Source organism: Tiliqua scincoides, chromosome 7 (assembly GCF_035046505.1).
Source record: "Tiliqua scincoides isolate rTilSci1 chromosome 7, rTilSci1.hap2, whole genome shotgun sequence".
Lineage (NCBI taxonomy): Eukaryota > Metazoa > Chordata > Lepidosauria > Squamata > Scincidae > Tiliqua > Tiliqua scincoides.
In genome coordinates, this window is record NC_089827.1 from 7,798,726 (window position 1) to 7,817,604 (window position 18,879).

Sequence of the window (18,879 nt, forward strand, 5' to 3'; positions counted from 1 at the left end):
CTTGCCTATGCTCTCTTAAAAAGTGTTCAGTCATATGCCTTAAGCTTGCACACACAATTCCGCAGGTCCGGTCCATAGGCTCTCTGGTTGCAACTGGAGATGTTCTGAGGCCTACAGAAGTCGCATGCAGCCTCTGCAGGCCTCAGAAAGCCTCCCGGATGTGACCAGAGAACACCTCTGGCTGCATCCAGGAGCTCAGGTCCGGCTATCCACCACTGGTTCAGAACCCATGGTGAGTTGAATCCATGAGTCCTAGAACATTAGCAACCTTCAGTCTCGAAAGACTCTGGTATCATGCTCTGAATGGTGGTTCTGGAACAGCGTCTAGTGTGGCTGAAAAGGCCAATTCGGGAGTGACAATCCCTTCCACACTGGGAGCAAGTGCAGTCTGTCCCTGGTCTGTCTCCCTGGCTATGGGCCTTCCTTCTTTGCCTCTTTGCCTCAGACTGTTGGCCAAGTGTTTCTTCAAACTGGGAAAGGCCATGCTGCACAGCCTGCCTCCAAGCGGGCCGCTCAGAGGCCAGGGTTTCCCACCTGTTGAGGTCCACTCCTAAGGCCTTCAGATCACTAAATCTGCAGATAAAAAGGCTGGACCTGTATGATGGAGCTGAGCTGGGAAGTATGCTTCCCAGTCAAACTACTGATTATTGGAAGTTCTTTCCCTATCAATCAACTCAATATTCAAGCCTTCAGATTCTTTGCATGCAAGGAACGGACACCCACTAAAGAGAAGATACACTGTGCTCTTCAAGATTTAAAGTGTTACTGGAAGCTTGTCTCATCTGAGGCAAAACTGACAGCCAACCTTGTGTTCTGACTGCAGACAAAGCTAACTTTTATCCAGAGTAATGAATATGGTTTCCAAAGAGGCTGCGTTTTGTCCTCTTAACAAGTGAGGCACTCAAATTGCCAAGTTACAGAAAATGTCTACATAATTTTGGAGACTTTTAGCTTCCCACACTGGCCCTTCAGGGGGCAGCAGCAACAACAACAACAGGATCTGCTCAGAGATCTGACAGGAAAAGGAGAGCATATTGCCTCAGCTAAATAGCTTTCAAAGACAGCTGAGCACTATGGAGAAGCAATCAACAGATATTAACAGCTATCCCAAAATGCTTCCTTACGTTATAATGCATCAGGGTATTGATGCGCTTCCACCTGCCGTCTCTTTGGGATGTTAAATCCAAGTCTGAGAGTATCTGTGCAGTAGAACCTGGACGCCACTCTGAGGAGCAATTACCAAGAAGAAAAACACATTTTACTGATGTACAATTAAACCAGTGTGCACCAAAAATGAGCTTCCATTTAGCAAACCACTGAAGCATTACAGAACTCTGCAACATCTGCTCCCAGCAAAAGTAGTCTCACTTAAAAACAAACACCCCCCTTGCAGAAACATGAGAAACAGCACTACTTGCAGTAATCCCCCCCCCCGAACACACCAGTTCTTTGCTAAAAATAGTCAAATCATAGTCATATCATTAGGGTGACTCATGATACAAACAAAAATGTAAAGCTTGTTTTAAAAGTCCTGGTTTCTCAGGAGATAGAAGAGCAGGATATTTGAGAATACCTTTAAAGACATTTCCCATTTGACTCTTGCAATTAGTAGGCAATTAAAGGTCCTGATCCAATCCCGTGTAAGTGCTGGTCCCTATGAGCTTCCGGGAAGACAGCCATTGCTGAAGTGCCATAAGGCATGTCACGGCAGCCAGATGTGGGCTGGCACTGGGCCTCTTCACCTGTTGGGGAGCCCTGGGAACCATTGCCAGTAGATTCCCTGCTGAGAGGTAGGGGGCAGTCTTGGGTGGGGAGAGGGGGTGAAACTGGGTGGGAGGGGAGTGGGAGGGGAGTGGGGAGGATGGTCCAGGGCTGGGAGGGGGCGGAGATGATGAAGGAGGCCTCCACTGGATTCTAATGCCCATTTTGTGCCTGAAAGCCCTATACGGGGTTTCTGTGCCAGCATTTGAGCAGGTTCAGATCTGAGTAGCTCCACTGGGCAGACTGGGGTTCAACAGGAGGTAAGTGAACTAAGGTTCCTTTACCTTAAGGAGACCTCCAGCTGCCTCCCTGACCCTGCAGGATACGACAGCAGCTGTTTCGGCACTGCTTCACTGTAGCAAGGGCAGCCCCACTAGGATTGGGCTGGCTGTCATATTAACCAGTTAATGTGCCTTTGTCCTGTTAACAGGTGAACTACATTAGACAACATTGGTCCATGTAGGCACGAACTGTCCTTCACCAAATGCTGCAACTTTAGGAAAAAAGCTAATACAGGTGGGGCTTTGGTATCCATGAGGGATCCGTTCTCAGACCCCTGGTGGATAACGAAAACCATGGATACAGAAATCCAGGGGACCCACATTGAGCCAGATCTGCAGATAAACAGGCTCTACCTGTACAGCACTAACACAAATGTAAGAGCAGCAGAATCTGAGACTGTCCTTTCTAAATAAGTCCATCTTGCCAAGTATCTTCTTCATCGACACTGGACATGATTAACAAACAAGAAAAAGACAGACACTTACCAAGGACGACACTGTCAGGCTTTGGCCACTGTGAATAAGGCAAGTTTCGGTATACTTGGTCTATGATCTTCTCCTTCACTTGAGAAATTGTGTCACAGTTGAGCACTTTTACTGGTACAGGCTCTGTGCCTTCATCCTGTACAATCACATTTACAGTCTGAAAGGGGGGAAATTTCATTATTATTAAAATAGGTAAGAAAAATCAATGCTGGCATTTATTTTACAGCTTTCTTTTATACTCTATGATTAAAATTTAGACAGGCCCTACAAATTCCTTATGTGTCCTCATTAGCACACCTTGTCATATGTTTTAGATGGAAATTTGGGTCATATGCAGAGACCCCCATTGTTAGCTAGTCAATGAGCCAGTACAAATGCCCAACTGGTTTTTTTCCCCCTATTGAGAATACAGAGAAGGAATTTAAATTGATCTCCTTTGACATATTTTTATGCCTTTGGAATTGGATCCTGGGGACTTATTAAAGGCAGGTTTGAAACAGAGAAAAGTGGCCAAAGTAGTAGGACTATCTATCACCTCTGTCTGCTTAGATAAATCAATAATGTTCCGTAACAGCTCAGAATCAGTTATTTACTGCTTTGTCAAAACAAAGAAAGCAATCCTTGGGGCTTCTGTAGCTGGAGATACTGACATTTCTGTTCTTATTCCTAGTCTGACAAAATCCTCAAATGTGCTGCACCTCTTAATTTTCTGTGGTTTTGGTTAAGGTTTGACTTGGACTGAACTAGAAATGGATCTCTAACAGAATGCTCAGAATTTCAACTGGGTAAACAAAATTGTCACCGGTAGTAGAATCAACTTATCATGTTGGCAAGTGAGGCTGCATTGGTGGATATGTGATTTAACTTGGTAAGAGTAGATTAATGCCGGTAATTAACTTTGTCAGTAATCACCATTCATGCAATTAAGGATGCCGAGATATTCAGACTGAAAGGACTAGGAGAATGCAGATCCGTAATAATCTATTCTTCCATTACCAAAGGGCATGATTTTACTTTGACTTTCATCCACTTGTAGATGCATCTTTTATGGAGTATTTGGGATTAAGCAACATAAGATTTGGGGCAGGAAGGGACAGTTACAAGCATCGGCAATTTTTTTTAAAGGCCAAAGTTTTTGCTGAGTCCCCTCAGTAAAACAGATGAAGCTAGAAAACAAAATTAATATTAATTAATCCATACTGAGGGGGTGAGGAGATAAGTTTCCCCCAAATTAACGGTTTCAATATCCGCAGGGTGGCCATAATCCTCATGATGACTCAATATTAATTAATATTAATTTGGGTCAACATGAGGATTATGGTAAATACAGGCATCCCTCTGTATCCATGGGGGATATGTTCCAGGGTCACCCTGTGGATACAGAAACCTTCGATATGGGGGAACCCTATCTCTGCCCCTTCCTGTGCTCATCAACTGTTTTTATTCTTACTGGTGGATATGAAGGCACCAGTAAAATAAAAATAAAGTAAAAATGAAGACAGTGAAGGTGGGGGATGCGACACGGGAAGGTGTGGAGAACCACGGATAAATGAAACTGCAAGCAGGGCCTAGGAGAGGGGGGTAAAGGGGGTAATTTGTACCTGGGCCCAGGGTCTAAAGGAGGGGGCCCAGAAATTTCCTGGGAATCTTAAGTTTTCCTATCAGACTTGTTGCCTGCACGGGATGCTGGGGACACTACCATGACTGGGATTGCTGGGGACACTACTGATGCCACATGGGTGGATAGACCTGTCTTTGGTCTTTTCCAGCTGTCTTTACCCTCCCCACACCCTGTTTTGCCCCTCCCTGCACCTATTCTGCTCTCCCGTCACCACCCTCCCCCACTCTGTTTCACCCCTCCCTCTTTGCAAAGGGGCCCAAAAGAATCTTTGTACCCCCTGATAAAATTCCTCTCAGAAGCCCTGACAGCAAATACTGGAATCACAGATACGGGGGGACATCTGTAGTCAATAAGAAAATTCCACTGGCCCGTATAGCTTGCTTTATCTAAGAAAAGTGAGTTGGCTACTAAGGTTTTTTCTAAACACACACTTTCCAACTCATACACAAAGAGACAATTGATGGCTATGTCCTAGTTTTATTTCTCTTTTATTGAAGCTGTCTAGAAATGAACAGTGTTAGGATGTGAGCAAAATTCCTACATAGTCTTCCCTTTTCCTACACAACCCCGCCAACATTTCTTCGAAAGATATTAAATGTGTTCTTAACCAGCACTTCATAAGAGTTGTTATTAAGTTTCATCTCATGCCAAAGATGCTTGCGACTCACTGTCAAGCAAAATGAAATGGGCTCCTAGCAATGTCAATAAACTCTTTGGAATCCCACAGCAAGAGTGATCTTTCTAGACAAAGGATATGACAGCACAGTTTTCTGAAGCCGTCCCAAAGTCTGCAGCTATTTTGTATCCTTTGTAAAAAGTCTAACTTGTTTATAAATGGGATCTTGTTTGATCCCAATCATTTCATTGTGTACAGTGCAGCTCCAGGAGGGAATCCAACACATGAGTGCTGTCACAGACCAAATCCGTTACAATTAAGTGATCACTGAACAGCAGGGGCGAGGAACAGAAATACTTGAGCAAAACATGCTGGGGATCTGGGGGACTGGATTGTGAAAGAGTTCTGATACAGATACAACATTAGATGGACCAGGAAGGTACATAATCCATTGCAGATTAAGAATATCAGTACCCTCCTGCAGTAGACCAAAAGTTCAATTAATCCAGCAGCTAACAGTAGTTGGGGGGAGTCCATAACACCATCAAGCATGTCATCAAGGCAACAATTCTCGCTCACTGTTCTTATCATCTGACATTCTAAGAGGTAGACGCATCTGACCACAGAGGTTCAAACACACCATTCATTCATTCATTCATTCATTCATTCAATGTAATTTTAATGCTTTCAATTCATTCATTCACTGGTAAATTCTGTAAATCCACAAAAGTTTGCGCATCTCTGTCAGTGGAGTCACTAAGGGGTGTGGGCCGTACCAGGTGACGTGCACGGGTTGGGGGGGTGATACTATTACTGGCCAAAATTTTTAAATTCTTGGTATTTTCAAATAATACTTTCATATTATATATTATTTGATGCGTAATGTCAGGCAGAATGCAATTAAACAAACCGTGCTGAAATAGCTCCATTCTGTCAAAAGTTATAGCCCAAAAAACCAGCAGGGCAAAGAAAAGGTACATCACTATGCCCACCGCCTGGGGCACTGCCCCTCCCACTGCATGGGAGGAGGTCCATCATAGGGTGACATGCTGGCCTCCCGCACTGGCTGACCCTAGTGATTCTACTGATCTCTGTGATTCGTATTTTTTACAAACTCACTAACTGGGAAGAGTGAGTTTCCTTACTGAAAACCTAAAGAAAACTTGACAAAAGTTCCTTACCAGTTGTGAATATTCCACATCATCTCCCAGCAAACCAGTGTCATTCAGTGTATATTTGGCCTTCAAATGCACAGCATCCACGGGGCCTTTCTCCACCTGATGTTTGATAGCCTTGAACAATTTATAAAGAGGTTCTCCAGCATTATCCTGTTAAAATTTGTAATGGAAGGCAGTGTAAACATCCAACTGGCAACATTTCAACAGCAAAATAGTGTAAAACATGAATGCGCTGGAGACCTTACCTTGAGGTACTGATATAGACAGATGGACATCCAATTAGAAAGCATCCTCTCCACCACAGTTTCTGACCTGAATTGAAGCAACATATTTGGAATGGTAATTGTGTTTCATGTGCAGCGACAAAGAAGCAAAACAGGTAATGACATAGTAATGATCATATGTAACAATATCAGTAAATAAAGTATCCCCACAATGGGCCCTCAGTGGTCCACTGTGGGCCCTCCGTTTCTGTGGGGGATCTAATCCAGGACCCCCCACCAATACAAAATTGGGCAGATAATGAAATCTGTGGGGGATCTGCGTGCCGCTGCAATTCCTTACCTGATGGCCGCACGCAGGCCTCAGGAGGTCGCACGCAGCCTCTCCCTACACCTTAGAACACCTCCAGATATGACTGAAAGACATTTCTGGTCATATCTGGGAGGTCCTCTGAAGCCCTCCAGTTGCAGGCTTGGCATTGGCAGATACTCAAATCTGCGGATTTGAGGGTCCACTGTACTGTTTCATTACTGAATATTGGAAAAACGTATGCTGTGAGCTGGGAAATCTTAAAACATGGGACATGTCCTCAAGGCATAGATTCTCTGACATTATTACACCACAGTGGATAGGCACAATGGCTAAATTTAGCTCTTGACAACATGTTTAAGTACTTCTGTCTCACTACAGGTGTCGCCACCACTGATCCACTTTCAAAATTATAATTCTTGCCGACCTCTGTATTCTGGCAATACTAACTTTGTGCTACATTGTTGAGAAAACAAACAAAACATTCTAAGATTTTGATATTTAGGAAACTCTGACCCAAATTACACAAGGTAAAATCACTGCAACCAGAAGACTCTTAATTCCATAGAATAAGATCACCAACAGATTGCAGACATTAGAAAAAAGTTATTTACCCAAGCAGACTTGAAAATCATGGATCATAAACATCAGGTAATTGGATAAAATAAGGCTAAGTGTTCAACACAGCACTTTAAATGAAAATAGTAGAATTTTTATAAAACAAAAAGGCCAGAGGTCAATAGTTACCCTTCCATTAAGAAAGCTGGCTACTCTTTAGGAATCCTAATTTACAAAAGCAAATAATCACATCTTGTCCTCTTGATGAAAGTGTGGCCATTTACTTCAGTTGAAAAAAGAAACCCCTACCTTCTGAGCATCAGTTTAGGGTTTTTGGCCACAACATACTGCTCCATCAACTCCAAAAACAACGTCCTCATGATGTCAGTATAATATTCCAGCTTCCCATGCAAGGCCACCGTCAAGAGAGATGCAAAATATACTTTTGAACGAGCAGAGAATTCCCTTTGGTTTTCCAATGTATGAATGAACTGAAAACAGAAACAGACAAATTAGATAGGTGATGGAACAGCCATCCCTAGCAGAATTTTGTCCTCCTTGTTCATTTTTCAAACATAGCTCTAAAACAGGGGTGCCCAAACCCCGGCCCTGGGGCCACTTGCGGCCCTTGAGGCCTCTCAATGCGGCCCTCAGAGAGCTCCGAGTCTCCAATGAGCCTCTGGCCCTCCAGTGATTTGTTGGAGCCCACACTGGCCGGATGCAACTGCTCGCAGCGTGAGGGCAACTGTTTGACCTCGTACTTGAGCTGTGGGATGAGGGCTCCCTCCACTGCTTGCTGTTTCACATCTGTAATGCGGTAGTAGCAGAAAAGGAAAGGCCAGCCTTGCTTTGTGCAAGGCCTTTTATAGCCCTTGAGCTATTGCAAGACCTTCATTCATTCATATAAATTCATCTTTAATACATTCATTTATGTAAACTTATGTAAATTTATTCAAATTTTAAATTTAATTAATTCTTTTTCCCCCCGGCCCCCGACACAGTGTCAGAGAGATGATGTGGACCTCCTGCCAAAAACTTTGGACACCCCTGCTCTAAAAAGTTACATAATCCAGGGACAGTGTAGCAGTGAGTACAACAACTTGGTTTTTTGCCAGATGAAACGAGGCCAGGAGCGTCGCTGAGGGATGCGGGTCACACTGGGTGACATGATGGGGGTGTGAGTGTGACATCACTACTGGTCAAAATTTTTTTAACCTTTGCACTTTCGAATAACACCATCATGTTAAATATTATTTGATGCGAAATTCCATGCAGAATGCAATGAAACAATCCATGTTGAAATATCTCTATTCTATCAAAGGTAGCCAAAACACCAGTGGGGTGGGGCAATGGCACATCACCATACCCACCGCCTGGGGAACTGCCCTGCCCAATGCATTGGAGGGGGCCAATCAGCGGGGTGCAGTACTGGCCTCTGCACCAGGTGATGCAAATCCTAGTGACGCCACTGAATGAGGCCTCTCTTTAAATAATCCATCCAGTGCTCTGTTTGTTTGCAACTCGCTCTCTTGAACATTGAGTTATTTGATTTATATCCTGCCTCTCTCCCCAAAGGGCATCCAAAGCCATACTGCAGTAGAATGTAACTTTGTACACATTCAAGACACAATTATGAGTGTTCAATTTAATACCAGTTCTACAGCCTCTGAGTCTGGAATGTTCCGTTTACAGAACTTTTGGACCTATACAGGTATAAATATACATTTTAAAATATTGCTTAAATATTACTCCTTTTGATCAATGAATGATGATCACAGCTGACTCTGGTAATGTTTCAATTGACAGCCATACTCTGCCACAGAATAAAAGGTGGAATTAGGATCAAACTAGACCAGGGGTGCTCAATAGGTGGATCGCGATCTACCGGTAGATCGCGAGGCAAAATGAGTAGATCGTGGAGTGCCGACCCCCCCCTTCAGGTGCCTCTGGGAGGAAACACCGGGAGTAAGGCCCATTGTACTCAATGGGGCTTACTCCCAGGTAAGTGTGGCTAGGATTGCAGCCTCACAGCCTAATCCTAGGCATGTCTACTCAGGAGTAAGTCCTGTTATACTCAGTGGGGCTCAAGGTACACCAACATACATTGTACACATAAATATTATATGTTATGATGGCGTGAACATTGTAAAAAAAACTCTGGTAGATCTCCAGGCCTTGCTGGGTTTCAAAGTAGCTCTCGAGCCAAAAAAGTGTGAGCACCCCTGAACTAGACAAGCTCTTACTACATCACTCATGCTTCCTTGTACAAAGTGTTCATGACACAAAATATCAGGCAATGAATGAGCACTAAAATGTTTTTGCTGTAAATATATATCAGGAAAAAATGCTTCTCAGGAATGCAAAAGGTGACCTTTTGTTTTCTACTCACATTAATAAGAAATGATTTACTGTTGAGCAGATTGGAGAATTGATTCAATGCCTGTTCCACGGTTGGCCGTCTAGCTTCGGGAATGTCCAGCCTTCCGGTGATCATTACATCCTTTTCTCCATCTTTGGAGGGCAGGAAGAAGACTCTGTCTGTGTAGGTTTTGTAGTCCAGCACAGGAATCCTTGCTTCGTTGATGTCATTTGTCTGATCTTCCATCTCTATCATGAGATCTACAACAGGCAACAGTTTTTCATTTTAGTAGAAATTATGCTGCTGTTTCGATTTTCAACACGCTGAAAACAAAGTATTGCAGCGCTTTTCATTGACATATTCTCCTGCTTCATTTGCCTTGCCTTTTTGGTCATTTTGCAGAATTGGAATCTTACAGGAAAACTTGTTTTGCCCAGTAGTAGTTCCCTTAACACAACTCTTTCCCTTTTTGAGTTGCATGGAGGAGTAATTGTGATGAGAGCTTTGATTATGAACACACTTGCGAGCAACCAACTTTAACGAGACCTCTTTCTAGCAAATATATTTAGATTCCAGTCTTAAATGAAGACCATCTGGAGTACAATTCTTGTCTGTTCCCCAATGGCACAACATAACACTGTGCCACATGGTACTCTCGATATGCAAGAACAATGCCTACATGTCAAAGCAGTTTCCAATTTGCTGCAATTGCTCTCTCCCCACCAGTCCTAGTGTTCATGTTTTACAGATGCTGAGGTTGAAAACCATGCTGAGAGTCTACTGTAGAGGCAGTACTTCCACCAAAGTCTCCCATGTCCATCTCTAAGGTCTACCAGCAAAAGCCTCATCAAGTTGACGAGGTCAAGCCAGCAGGTGGTGGGCACACAGGAAGGCAATTGCTATGGGTAGAGCAAGGAATGGGACTTGGCCTGCTTTTCAAAACTTTTCCCTGCCCTGTCTCCCTCAAACCAGACCTGCCATTAGGCCCTGAGAAAGAAGGAATGTGTCCCCATCCAGATACATCTCAGGGCCCCTGGAGTGGGGCAATGCAGTGACTTGGAAACACCATCCCCCCTGCATCACCCCCACATCTACGCCTGACTCAACACACCTGCAAAAATCATCAACACTTGAACTGCTCATATCTTCTTAGAGACCTAAATGGTGTGAAGATCCTTCATACTTTAAGGAGCCCTTAGATTTGGGGAGGGGGGTGAGATTCTGATTCACACTGGGCCTTTTACAGAATTCAGGACTATAAGGGCATGGGGCCAGGCTCTCTCTGTAGTGGTATGTTCATCTTACAGACATGCATCATGTCCTCTCACTTAAAACAAAACACCTGGCTTTTCCAGAAAGCCTGCAGGCTTGTTTTTAAATGCTGCATTGCTTTTATCTACGGAATTTTTAAGCATGCTGTTTTATTACAGTTTATTGCACAGCCATTATGATTTTATTGTGAGTTAAGGTTTTTTTTCCTCCCTTTTAATTGTAAGCTATTTCGGATCTGTGGCGTGTGAATATTAAAATAAATAAATGGAACTCTGCTGATCTGTAACCACATAACAGACTTCCTCCAGAAACTGGTGTTTGTGGATCAGTATTCAATGAATCAATTGGGCTGTGGGCACATTTGCTACCCTCACACATTTTATGCATTGAAGGAAACTACAACAAGGGAATTTTTAGTACCCAGGACAGAGATTCAAAACATAAAGACTTCTGGGAGAGGATGGAAATGTCACAGAATTTGATGAGAATACAAGTGGGGGCTTTACTATCACAGCGTCAGATCTACGAAAAATGCAAATATGATAGGAATACACAATAGGCAATTCCCACACATTGAGGAAAAGGTTCCTGATTTCTTCCAAGATGAGCATGTCTTGCTTACGATATGATATGAAGAAGCATTGTGGATTTGAGTATGGCTGTTAGAATCGTGTGTGCAACAACTTTCTGAATGTCAGTATTTGACCTATATTCTATTTTTAATAAACTTCTCTTAGGTGTTATTGATGATTCAAAAAGAAAACAGGCCTATTAAAAAAAAATCACTTTTTTTTAGTTGTCAAGGCTGTTTGAATGAATTTAGAATATTTTTGGGGTGCTGAATCAAAAAATGGCATCGGTTTTGCCCTACTGGCTCCAGTTTTGGGGGTATAGCATAGCCACCTTATATGCTGATTCAATCAGCTTCCTCGTGTGGAAGCTGACCATGGCTTCCTCATATGAATATTGCTTGAATCAGCATATAAGGTGTCTATGCCCCAAACTAGAGTCAATTGGGCAAAACCGATGCCATTTTTGGAATCAGTACCCCAAATATACCCCAAGAATAGTTCTAATTTTTATTACAACAAAATGTGCATAGGCCTATTGAATCAGAAGTTAAAGCTAGAATTCACCAAGAAGTGTATCCTTAATTGCTTCAGGAGAACTGAAAGAGGAAAGCATAAAAACAGTGGTTAACCAGTTCTTCCATTGTTTGTTCATATAACTGCTATTCAAGTAACTCTGTTCTATTTATCAAAGGTCCTATTTTTATGGTTTAAAAATTATCAGTAAAACAGCAGCCAGGACAGTGGGTGGACAGCAAATTTCAACAGCAAATTAAAAGTTTAGCTGCCTTATTGGCAGGAGGGAAGAAGGTTAAAACAGTTCATCAGGCATAACCGACAACCATTTAGTTAGATCCAATAGCTTTTATGTTTTTGACGTCAGGCACAATTACTTTGTCAACCTTACAAACCCATTTGAGCTACTGTACAGGGCTTCTGGCTTCCTGACTGACTAGCATACCCAGTCAATTAATCTCATATCCTGTTGTGTCAGCAATTCCTCTCAACTACATAATTAACCAGGTTCTCTTCCTTCCATAAAAATCTTGTAAAGTCTGAGAGTAAGTAGTCATCCACTGGTAAGGATTAGTAGTTCCTGGAAGGAAGAAGCCCACACCAGAGTGGGAGAGAGCTAAGGACATGAGTAGTCTGGCCAATGATAGTCAACATGAAAGAGCAGGTCCAAGTAGTAAATGCTAATCATCTCTGGTCATTAGAGAGGGCCTTTTATGGGTGACACCACCTAAATGGTGGTGGGTGGGAGAGGAGGTGGCAATGAGTAGGGCCTTCTCTGTAGTTGGCACCAACTCTATGAAATTTTCTCCTCCTCGGTTTACAAACTGCTCCCTCCTTAGAGGTTTTCCAGCAAGGCCTATTTCTTTTTACGCTAACCGCCTGAGTTCCAGGCTTTTTAATATGGATTTTTTGGGTTTTTTTTAAAAAAAATGCTAATTAGTTTTATGGGTCTGTGTTTTTTATTGTTTGCTGCTGGTTTTCTGCTTTTTTCTTGCTCTTGGTTTTTAATGGGATTTTTAAGTTGTTTTCTGGTTCGAGGAGATTTTAATATTGCTACTTTAATAATCAGTATTAAATATTTTTAGAATGTTTATATTTTTAGTACGGTTGTAAGCTGCTTTGAATGCCCGTTAGGGAGATAAAGCAGGGGATAAATTTGTGAATGAATGAGCGCATAAAGCAGGCAGACCCATCATGACTTAGGGCATGACGGGAACTAGCAGATGTGAGGAGGAGACCCAGAGCCACACACTACAAGAGGCACTGTGTTTTGAAGGAAAGGCTAGAGGAATGGAGAAAAAGTGAAGGTGAACTGAGACCAGCTATACACTGCAAAAAGGGTGAAGAAAGGCAAGGAAGCAGCTCATTTTTATATGAGCAAGACTTCAGTCCAATTCTCCAAATTACCCAACGTAGAGATTCCCTGCATGCAGCCAGAGGCCCTCTCACAAGATCTGTTACCTGACTTGAGGCTGAATACCTTGTTAAATCTGCAGTATACTGGAAGACCCAATTACTACTAAGCTCCCTCAACACTCTCCCAAAAAATGTGGATGAAACGCAATCAGCACAGAACCAGCAGAGACAAACCAGCTCTCACAAACAGCTGTCACTGGTATTTTTTACCAGCAATAGGAAGTAAAGTCTCTAAGATGTTTGCTGGAATGTACCTGCATTTACTATGGAATAAGAATATACAAAGTGCATTTCTAATTTCACCATTTGTACTTTATGACCAATACATATCTAGCCCATCTATCTAATCTGGTTTCAACTGAACTAAATCTGAGAGACTGTGGCTCAGTGACAAGAGCTCACACTCTGGCACAGAGGACCCCAGGTTCGATCTCCTACACCTCCAGGTAAGGCTAGAAAAAATTCCTATGCTATCTGCAGGCATAAACAATAAACAATACTGATTCAGAACCAGTGTTCTGAATCAGCAGAAGGCAAGTTCCTGTTTTCCTGGGCAGCCCTCAACTCTCCTCCTGAAATTGGCAGCGTAAGAGATGTCCAGATAATTCAGGATTTGCTTTTTCAAATGTGTAGTATACAGCAACAATTTTCAACCTTTTCCATCTCATGGCACTAAAATTGTCAATGCATACCGTCGTTTTTCTGACAATTGACAACACACACCACACCGCCAGGCAGGGCTCACATTCCCCCACGGCCCTACTAATAAGCGGCTCTCCCCAAACTCCTGTGGCACACCTGTGGACCATTCATGGCACACCAATGTGTTGAGGCACACTGGCTGAAAATCACTGGTATACAGTATTACAACTAGAGAGATTACTATGAGCCTATGGGGCAGGACTAGAAACTTATAGGAAATATGCATCATAACAATAAACATGTACGTTGAAACTCTAGGAGTAACTCTATACTACTACAGTTAGGGCACAATCCTAACCCCTTATGTCAGGGTTTTCCAGCACTGACATAAGGGCAAAGCAGCTCTGTGGTAAGGAAACAAACATTCCCTTACTTTGAGGAGGCCTCTGTGAGTGACACCCAACTGCAGGATGCAGCACATGTCCCATTGGCACCGCTATGCCAGTGCTGGAAAGTACTGACATAAGGGGTTAGGATTGTGCCCTTAGTTACACAAGTTAAGTTTTCAGACAAGACCTTTTCAGATGATGAAGTACCTTGTATATTTGCTTTTAGTCCTTAAATCACTATGTGGAAAAAGACCTAGACTGCAATCCTGTACCAGTGGTACTCAAACGTTCAGCACTGAGACTCACTTTTTAGAATGAGAATCTATTGTGACCCAGCAGAAGTGATGTCATGACCAGAAATGACATTATCAAGCAGGAAAGTTTTTAACAATCCTAAGCTGCAATCCTACCCATGCTTAGCCAGGAGTAAGTCCCATCGACTATCATTGTTAAAAGAATATACATAGTAGCTTGTTAAAAGCACAGGTCTGTCACATTTCCCCAAATGCAGTCACATACCATGCTAGCATCAAGTCTAATATTTTTTTTTTAAAAATTAAAATGAATGGGGAGCCACCTGAAAATGGCTCACAACCCACAGTTTGAGAAACACTGCTATACACTGTTAAGTTCCATTAAAAATGACAGGCTAGTGGTGTGAAGGATTGCAGCTTTCGACATAACACAAGAAACTGCACAGTCAGCAAACATAAAATGCACTAAAACAAACAGGTATGTCCTTCAACATGTAATTTGCATCTTTAGTTATTTTCACCGGACTTCTATTTGCAATTTTTGTGTTCAAAAGCCTCCATGCACATATTAAATTATATTTGTGCTTTTCTATCAAGCTGTAGCACTGGTTTCAAAATTAACTGGTTGCTTTTCTTATTGCTGCTTAGCTTACACAGTATTATAGTTGAAACATCTTCAGGATAAAGACACACAGTCCCTTCTGTCAATTAGTTTCTGGTGCTTTACATTAAAAAATGTGTCCGTTTCTTTCGTGTACTCTGATTATATCGATGGTTCTTGCGTCTAATTGCCAGAAGACTACGCCACGCATGTGGCAACATGCTATAATAAAAAACAGTTGTGTCTCCTGTGTGTTCTACAAAGGCCGTTTAAGGCAGACAGTGGCAGAATTTCAGCAGCTCTTGTAATTTCTCTGGGGGAGCCCAGAAGAAATCAGGCATCAGTCATACCTGTAAACTCCTTTTTGCACCGGTCTCTGACGCTTTCTTCCAAGCCTTCGAGTTGTGATTTAATTTTTTCATATTCTCGTTCTGCTTGTTGACTTTTCCGTCTATAAGGAATAGATACAGAGGGTACGGAAAAGTTATGGGCTGTAAAAATAAATCATTTTACAACACAGCTGAACAAAAAGCCAGAGGGATATTTAGAAGCATGGTCTTTTTCCTCTTGATCTTTTAAAGCTGAGTAGGCAGCGACGAAAGAAAACAAATAGACCAAGTGTTTAAGGTGGCATAAAATTAACATGGTTGTATTGATTTTATTCCATTAAGGGCTGCCTGCAAACCTGCCCCAAAGTACTGAACATGCCAATGTTTCAAGAACATTTTTTATTCAAAAGACTACTGACTATAGAATAAAGTCAGAGTTATAATTTGACATTGGTCTTTTTCATAGGAAGCAGCATTAAGTGGCTACATCAGAGACTACATTTTTTAGTATCGTTTTTAATAATGCCCAGGTTAAAACACTGTTTCAACAGTTAGATAAGTGCATGCCAGTTTCTTTTTAATGACCAGCATTGAGCTCACCCCTTTGTATTGCTTCCTGAACTTGTGCTAGGAGGAGGACACAAACCTATTCAGAAGTAAAACTGATAGCATCTTTAACACATGGGTGTTAAGAACTATATCGTGAATGCTTGAAGCAACCCATGTGTATGATTCTGCGGAAATATCACAGGAAGTACAAAACCTGTAGAGGAGCTATTTTAAACAGGTGTGTCTTGACAGCTCTGAAGGTGTTGTGGCAGGTTTGGAGCACAGTTCTAAGGAGCTGGGTGAGGAAGAGGGACAGACAATTCATTACTACTGACACTTGCTCTAGAAACAGAGCTGCAGAACTCAGAAGAGTCTCCTGGAAATGATACCGCAAGAGGCAAAGACCATTGAGGTCATTGTGCCTTGAGAAGGAAAACACTGAAAATCGCTGCTGTAGAAATTTCAGCATTGCAACTCATCACTAAGCATGTAAGATATCTAAATAGCTTTCTTATGCTATTGCTGCAGTTAAGGTGACTGTAATCTAACTTTCAGCACATGAAGAGATGCACATTAAAAAATCTTCCAGAACGTAAAGTCAACATGTAATTTGCCAGGAAAAGATCCTTGGCTATGAATGGATGTCATTTTTTCTTGCATAACTCCCATGCATTTTGCACTCTTATCTAACACTATTCAGACATATTCCTTCATGATGCTAGTTCTATGAAAAAATGAATGAAGTAGAATTAGCTCTTTGTTGTTCTTGTACCACGTGCTAATGAGAGAGTAGCTGCCTTTTGTCTGTGACTAAAAGATATATGGCAAGTATCCATGTCTCCAGTGTGGTAGGCACAGAAAGCATTTCAACATTTAATCATGTCATAGACACCTAGAAAACTGACCCATAACCATCTCTGCCTTCTTCCCCTTAGTTTAGCAGATACTACTGTCAGAACATAAATATGTATGGCTGCCTAATTTCTTTTAGAAAAGTGGAATACAGGCGTCCCCCACTATCCACGGATTTGGTAACTGCAGATCCGGTTATCTGTAGTTTCTGTGCCCCATTACCTTTGCTTATGTGGATTACATACCCCTGAAGTGATAAGGTGCCTTGCATGAACAAATGCTATAAGCAAACGGCTTATACATTTGCTTTTAGCCTGCCTTCTAGGCTACAGGCTACCAGCCTACTCATCTGGCTATAAGCTTTTTGCTTATAGCATTTGTTCATTTTATCACTTCAGGGGAATGTAATCCACATAAACATAAAGTGCCCATTGTGTGCCCGTTGGGCAAAAAGGCGGTGTATAAATTAATAAAATAATAAAAATAAAAAATAATAAAAATAATAAAGGAGTGCAGGACACTGTGGAGGTCTCCCCTTATCGACTTTCTGTTATCCATGGGGGGGACGGGACAGGACACAAGAAGATATCTCCCATGGATACCAGGGGATCCCTGTATACACTTTTAAGTGTATACACTTTTAATAAAAGAAGACGATTAAAATAATCATGTTATACTGATTCAAAGCACCAACATCATGTCCTTGAAGAGCAAACTTGTGTGGTCAAGTTCCAAACAGTACAGAGGGAAAATGAACCCACCAAAAATAAAAGAGCGATTTCTGCCTGTTTGGGAGACTCCCAAGGCACACAAAACAAAAGTAAGTTAGCTTGTAAGTTAAAATATGTTTTTTTAAAATAAAATCCAGAATGTAATCTCACAAGGGAGATGAAAACTTCCAGAGCCTATGAAATGTGAGAGGTATCCACTGAAAGAAGGCAAATAAAAAAGAAAACTGAAAAGGGGGGAAGAGAGAGGGAATTGATTTAATTGACCCCTTTGTGGTTTATGGTATTCTGGAGATGGCTGTTAGCAGAGCTGTCTTGCAATATTAAAAACCTCTCTTACCCCATGCTAGGAAGGGAGTACCAGGAGAGAGGAAAAGAAAAACGAACAGGTTTCCTATGCTTTCTGTCTATAAATCTCTCCTCCTGACACTTCCCTGGAGGGAGGAGAATATGAGTACACGACTTTTGCGGCAGGTTCCCACTTGTCATTTTCTAATTCTAAGGCAAATACAGAGGTGTGTGTGAACGCAGGGAATCATCACAAACTTTTCCGCTTATTTCTCTGCAGACAAAGAACATTCCCCTTCACTATCAAGTTTTGCCTTTGACATTTCAGTAACATCCGATGATCAAAGAGCTCCCTCTTACCTGTAGCAATAGATGGCGATCACAATAATGGCCACCATGGGAATAATTACTAATGGCAGGATCATTCCCAGTGGCACATCACTCACTTGTGTATATTCCACTCTTCCCAGGACCCATTCTTTGAAACCAAATCTCACCTAGATAAACAATGGCATTTTATAAGATTCAATATGCATTATTTATTCATTCAATCACTCATTCCCCACCTTTCTCCAAGGGAACCCCATTAGATCAACTTGCAGAAGGGTAGCCAAGCTAGGGCACAATCCTACACTTACCTCATTCGTTGAGCTCCACTGACTGCCATAAAGCAGGCTTGGCCAGCTGCAAAAGACACTCTGTCAGTGTGCGCTACTTAGCGTGCTGCTAACAGAGCCAGTGGAAAGATCTGCCCCTTCCCACCCGCAATGCGTCCCTCTTCGCTGAATGACTAAGCTAAGTCAGAGGGAAAGCCATAAGGGATGGGGGAGGGCAGATCAGGTCCCAGAAGCAGGCAGGATCGACAGAATATCTGATATTCTAAACCCTCTTACTGGACCCGATCCTGTGGCGCAAACCAACCCAGACTTGCAACAGCTATTTAGCGGTTGCAGGTCTGAGCAGATCCGCTCTGCACCATGGAGGCTTACCTCTGGGTAAGTTACAATGCTTAGTTTTTGTCCCAGATTTACGAATATCAACAGTAGTGAGATCGGATTTATTTATGTAGTTCATTTCTGTCCT

General features: G+C 42.2%; 1 protein-coding gene across 2 annotated transcripts in view; it reads right to left on the bottom strand.

The window, feature by feature from the left end:
- The window catches only part of PLXNB2 (plexin B2), a 364,491-nt gene that overhangs the window by 19,809 nt on the left and 325,803 nt on the right, over positions 1-18,879 (bottom strand). For both annotated transcript variants that reach the window (XM_066633179.1, XM_066633180.1), the window contains 8 exons: positions 18,157-18,293; positions 15,401-15,501; positions 9,422-9,651; positions 7,342-7,523; positions 6,189-6,255; positions 5,947-6,093; positions 2,529-2,685; positions 1,125-1,225 (listed from right to left, as the gene is read on the bottom strand). In XM_066633179.1, coding sequence (XP_066489276.1) covers positions 1,125-1,225; positions 2,529-2,685; positions 5,947-6,093; positions 6,189-6,255; positions 7,342-7,523; positions 9,422-9,651; positions 15,401-15,501; positions 18,157-18,293 — 1,122 coding nt within the window. The remainder of the gene's footprint in view (positions 1-1,124; positions 1,226-2,528; positions 2,686-5,946; positions 6,094-6,188; positions 6,256-7,341; positions 7,524-9,421; positions 9,652-15,400; positions 15,502-18,156; positions 18,294-18,879) is intronic.